The following is a 6,000-nucleotide window of genomic DNA, read 5'->3' as shown; positions in this document are numbered from 1 at the left end:
ATTTATATATTGCTTGATGCACATGATCTGCAACAGAGCCAAGTGGGCATTCACTATCAGGTAATAATTATAATCCATTGTTATGACTTTGTAGCATTGAGATAACCCTAAAGACTAATAAACAATTTTAAAATTCCACATGCAAGTCTAAAACACATGTCTAAAAAATACATGTCTTAGTAATCTAAATCTATTAAAAAAGTTATATGACAACATAAATGTTTTTTACAAGTAATAATCTCATAATTATAAAATTACATCAACGCACCATGAATGCCATAGAAGTCGGACACAAACTGATGGTTTATTGTGCATCCCTAACTGCAGCTGTCTAATTTCTGGGCCAAATGTGGCAACAGTCTAGGCTACACAGTATGCAAAAAAGAATTACATCATATAAGTATATTTGACAACTCTGTATTCGAGATACTAGGAGTGCAATTATGATAAGTGGTTAGTAATATCTAGAAAACACATTTTGATGCAAAACTAACATTCCAAATGTTATTTTTGTTTTTATTCTTATTCACCACAATTTGAATTGGTTAGGAATTATAGGGAAAATTATGTCAAGTTGTCAGAAGTCATTTATCTAACTAACTCTATTTATCTAAATAAGAAATGTGTTCTTATTAAAGCTACTAAAGTTATTCAGTCGAGAGCAGTGAATGATTTTCTGTTTGTCTTTTGTTGTTTGATTCATAGTAGGTACTGTAGGCTATATTACACCGATTTCACTTTAGTTCACAGTTGTGTACACAGTCAATTATCTTTTACATTTTTTATTCTGTGTCGAAAACAAGCTTCCATAAATGTATGTATGTAGCTACTATGATGAAAATATGACAATTCGAACAGCTAATGACTACTTCCAAACAGGTTTCCCAAATGTTTTCAATATTTTAGGTAGTCCCGCCCCAAACTCACACCATTGGCCCAGGCTGTTTCCAAGGTTTTTTTTTATTTTCTTCTTCTTCTTTTTGGCAGGCCACTCAATGTAATTTGTCATATATGTCAGGTAGAAGCTAAATGTTATTCATAGTAGTAAAACATCACTTACAACTTTACTTTAATTAATTTAATTTGTTTTAATTTCTTGTGTAGGCTACACGTAGTCTTGTGGTTTTTAGACATCGTGTAAGTAGTTTATGTTGTCAATACACTGAAGCCGAGCTCAGTGAAATTCCTGCCTTCTTTGGATTTCCCTGCAAACGTCAGCCAGGGAAGAGAACGCGCAGCTGCTTCGCTCCGCCCCGTGACTGAGGCGAAGCAAAGAGCGTTTGTCCCGTTACATCAGGGGCCCGTTTCAGAAAGGAGGTTAGGTGAAAACTCTGAGTATGTTAACCCTGAAATAAGGGAAACTCTGGGTTTTCTGTTTCAGAATGGGAGGTATGTCAAACCCGAGAAAGCAGGGTAAGTCAAGCCCGTTTCTGAAAGAGAGGTAACTTATACTCAGAGTCAGTTACCAGGGTAACTTACTCTATGAACCTAACCTGGTCAGGAGCAGGTTTCCTTTGGTAAACCCAGAGTTTCTTTTGTTCTCCTCCCCCTTTTTAAAGCACCAGCAGTGTTTAAATACTTTATTCATTCATTCAAACTGCACAAATTCTTTTCTTACTGTATTTTGGTCGTATTTCAAGTATAAATATCAAAAAATTATAAATTTAATCTAAATGTAAAGTAAGCGAAGTTTACTTAAAACAAATAAAATTTTCTGCCACTTGACAAAAATACAAAGTAAGAAAAGCATTCTTTGCAGGAACATTCATTAATCATATTTTGATCATGAGGACACTGTCAAAGTGACAAAAATGGCATGTCCTTTTATACAGGAAGGATCCTGATGTTCACTTGATAAACCTCTAGAAGTATCCCTGATAATTAGAGTTTCCTTTAGGATTTCCAGTGGTTGGACGCATTTATGACACTCATATACCCATCATCACACTTTCTGAAAACTGATTACTGTATGGAATGGAAGGATGCTGCCAGATGGTAGTACGAGATATATGGCATAACCACCACCACAGCTGTTAAATACATTTATTAAAATGTTTTTATAGTCATCTTTATTTCCTACAAATACTTTATTATTTTTCCTGTTGGGTGTTAATATTCTTCCTCCATCTCCTCTTCATCTGTCAGTGGTGCTGGTGTTTGGCTGGCCTGAGTAGAAGTCAAATGTTTAATGTCATTACCCTGATTAATAAATGTAACAGGTGTGATCAGAGAACATTTCATTATGTGAAAAGAGCATAGACCCTTTTCACATTTCTGGGTTTCCGAAGCTGAAGTCGTCATAGTTGGGTTAACTCTTATAGCGGTGAATGAGAGAATACATTAAATATATATTTTTGTGTCTCCACAAGAAAAACTCCACAATAGTGATTTCACAACTTTCAAAAAGAGGTAAAAATAGAGTGATTTTGATAACTAATTTTGATAATGATTAAGATATAATTTTTCACCATCACTCCCATAGACACTGTATTAGAAACACTCTCACAGCAGCGGTAACTTAATTTTTGTAATTTGATGCAAAAGTAATATAATACAAAGTATTAGTGTTATAAATGTACATACATAAAAAAAAAATAATACAAAAAACTATATTGATGACCATTAAAACACGTCATCACTGTGAAAAGGGTCTATATGGGAAAAGTTGCTGCACATTGGACACTGAATTATATTTAGTTAATATGTCAAATGTTTGTAAAGTCATTAAACCTACACCCATGAACATTTTATGCTTAAAGCTTTAGGTTTTTTTTTCTTTAATTTTTAGCTGCTGCCACATTCTTTGTTTGTCTTTTGGATACCATGAAAATTAAACTTAATTCAAATAATTAAGAATTAAACTTGTGTATTGACCCGGAAGTATGCAAACGTCTTTTTGTCGGGTGCTGTTGCCATGGTGAATCGTAATTTCGGAGCTCCATTGATCGTGGCTTTTCATAGTTGGAGTGCATGAGCTTAACTCAGAGTCAGTCTACTCAGAGTTGATTGAACGACCTCAATTCAGCTGTTCAGAAACCCAGAACTCAGAGTTTCCCATCTCAGAGTAAGTCAACTCAGAGTTCAGGTTTAAACTCAGAGTTGGTTGAACCTCCTTACTGAAACGGGCCCCAGTGCGCCCAGAGGCTTAAACCGGGAGAAATGCTTGAGAGACGTGGAGGAAAAGTTCCGTTTCCTCGCGTCAAACTGTGAGGAAAATGGCGAGTGTGTGGAGACTGAAGCGCCAGAATGAGGAGAATAGGGTTACGTGAATGCAGTATATTTTTTATAGTGAGGTGAGGAAGCAGTGTCTTCAGTGGAGAACGACACAGCGCGAGCCTTCATTGCTTGGAAAAGGAAGCGTCAACTTTATAGTGTGACGTGTTTTCACTTCAGTAATGTGGATTGTACGCGCCGTTGGCGGCTACCGAAAGAATTATAAGAAACTCTCCTCATCGAGCTAGAGATAATTGACCAGAGAGCTGCGATATCAACACTTGGATCGATTTTAACCGATAAATATTGTGATCGATACATTTGAAATATGTTTACCACACGTGTAACGGGACAACACTCACATTCGGTCGCGCGGCGTGAACGCGCTTTGCAGACGTTAATTAATATCAGCTGTCAGTCATTTGACTCCAAAATGCACATATCAGTTTGAGTTTTGTATGTGAGTAATCTGCTGTATTGACTGTGCGATGGCCCTCAGGTCTAGAAGACCGTTGGTGAGCGTCATCGTGGGGATTTTTCTGGGCTTCACAGCCGCTTCGTGGCTGGTTGTGCCCAGAGTTGTAGAGATCAGTGCGAAGAACAGAAGGTCTTCCGTGTGTACGTACTACAGTAACGACAGGGCTCAGGCTAAAGTTTCAGACACCACCCACACTACCTCAACAACCAGTGGCAGACACAAGCAGCTGCAACCAGTCTTTTCCAGCCAGGAAGGCAGTGATGAAGGTGAAGAGGAGCTTTATAGGACAGGGAACAGCACTGACAGAGTTGGACCTGTACCTCCAGCTAATAGCTTCTTGTATGTGGGGGTCATGACAGCACAGAAGTATCTGGCCTCCAGGGCCGTGGCTGCCTACAGGACGTGGACCCCCAGCATCCCTGGACGGGTGGAATTCTTCTCCAGTGATGGCTCTGAGAAGGTGCCCCTGCCAATTCCAGTGCCCGTCATCTCTCTGACAGGGGTGGACGATTCATACCCTCCTCAGAAGAAGTCTTTCATGATGTTGAAGTACATGCACGACCATTATTTGGATAAATATGAGTGGTTTATGAGGGCTGATGACGATGTCTACATCAGAGGTGAATACCTGAATATGAAGAACAAGAGTGAAGCATTTTAATGCATACACAGAGCTTTGGAAATATTTCTACAAACAACTACTTTGAAATAATGACAATGAGTTAAAGTGATAATTAATAGAAAGTATAAAGTTTTGGAAGCTTATTGTACCATTGAGATGTTTTGCATTGTGACATTATTTTAACGACAATTTTAATAATTTTCCCAAATACGTATTACTGTAATGCATCCAGACATTTTACTTTGATTTTTATTTTTTCATTTGATTAGATTTGTTTAATCTAAAAAATAAATAAATGTAATATCTCTAAATATATAACAATTTAAATAATATAACATTATTCTTATATATTACAGTAATCAGAATTTAAGGGTAAAATTAAAATGCAATGAAAATAATCAGTGCTGGGTAGATTACTTACAAATTGTAATCGGTCACTGATTACAAATTGCATGACAAAAATTGTAGTTACTAACAACATTACATATTTGACTACTTTTGGATTATTTTTAGATAACTTTTGACCTTACTTATCACATTGATTTGAGTAGAATGATATTGTACCATATTGATATAAAAATAAAAAGAGAAAGAAAATAAATAAGTAAAAAATTGTTTAACATGAAGTGCTTTAAATATTACATTACGTCATGATTTCCCAGACTGGGGTTTGTGATGGAACTGCAGGGGTTTGTGAGTTTTATAAAAAACTATGAAGTAATTAAATCATAAACATTTTAAATTAAAATAAATATTTTGAAATTAAAAAACAATCACTACTACATAAAAAAAAAAAAAATTTTTTTTTTGTTTGCCTGCATGTCATGGACCATTAACTGACATCAGAGAACCATGAACTTAATTGGATTATTTGTTATTATTATTTCTGGGTAGAAATATGAATATGAAATATTTGTTTTTAATTAACCCAGATGATTTTCAAATACACATAATCAATTTACGTGGCTATATCCATTGGTCAATAAACATATAATTGGTGCAGAAAGTAGTTTTTTCTCTTTAAAAAGGTTTGACACATACAAATAGTATTTGTTTAATGCAAAAATCACATCAGTATCCGAATAACAGCTATTTTACATCATATTTTTATTTCACAGGTCATCTAATGTGACTTAATACTGTCTATAATGTGTTCTACACTTGATGAGAAATGTTAAGTGCATTAATTAATGTTAATATTAGTATGTTTAAGAATATTAGTCATTGATAACTTGCCATACAGAATTTATATAAATGGCTATGTAAGATTTTTCTCTTAACCTCATTGTTTTCTCCTGTGATTCTACCTCCTATAGGTGAGAAGCTGGAGTTGTTTCTTCGCTCTCTTAACAGCAGTAAACCGCTTTATCTGGGTCAGACAGGTCTTGGTACCAAAGAGGAGCTGGGTAAACTGGCCCTGGAGCCTGGAGAGAACTTCTGCATGGGTGGTCCAGGGATGATCTTCAGCCGGGAGGTTCTCCGCAGAATGGTGCCTCACATCGGGTCCTGTCTCAGGGAGATGTACACTACTCATGAAGATGTAGAAATAGGACGCTGCGTCAGGCGTTTTGGAGGGACCCAGTGCGTCTGGTCATACGAGGTAACGCCGGTTAACATCCTTCTGTGGAATTTGGTTTGAATGGGGTGAATTGTGCTGACTTTAGGTGCTCAATCTTAGAGTTTGAGT

At 36.3% G+C, this 6,000-nt stretch overlaps 1 protein-coding gene across 1 annotated transcript in view; it reads left to right on the top strand.

Annotated features, from left to right (window-relative positions):
• The first annotated feature begins 1,257 nt into the window (after positions 1-1,257).
• The window catches only part of chsy3 (chondroitin sulfate synthase 3), a 131,203-nt gene continuing 126,460 nt past the window's right edge, over positions 1,258-6,000 (top strand). Inside the window, exons 1-3 of the mRNA XM_079805363.1 lie at positions 1,258-1,299; positions 3,133-4,311; positions 5,630-5,913. Of these exons, the coding sequence (XP_079661489.1) occupies positions 3,702-4,311; positions 5,630-5,913 (894 nt within the window). The 5' untranslated portion in view covers positions 1,258-1,299; positions 3,133-3,701. The remainder of the gene's footprint in view (positions 1,300-3,132; positions 4,312-5,629; positions 5,914-6,000) is intronic.

The sequence above is a fragment of the Gobio gobio genome (assembly GCF_949357685.1).
Source record: "Gobio gobio genome assembly, chromosome: 22".
Classification (NCBI taxonomy): domain Eukaryota; kingdom Metazoa; phylum Chordata; class Actinopteri; order Cypriniformes; family Gobionidae; genus Gobio; species Gobio gobio.
The sequence above is the reverse complement of the archived record's forward strand: the minus strand, read 5'-3'. Positions and strand labels throughout refer to the sequence as shown.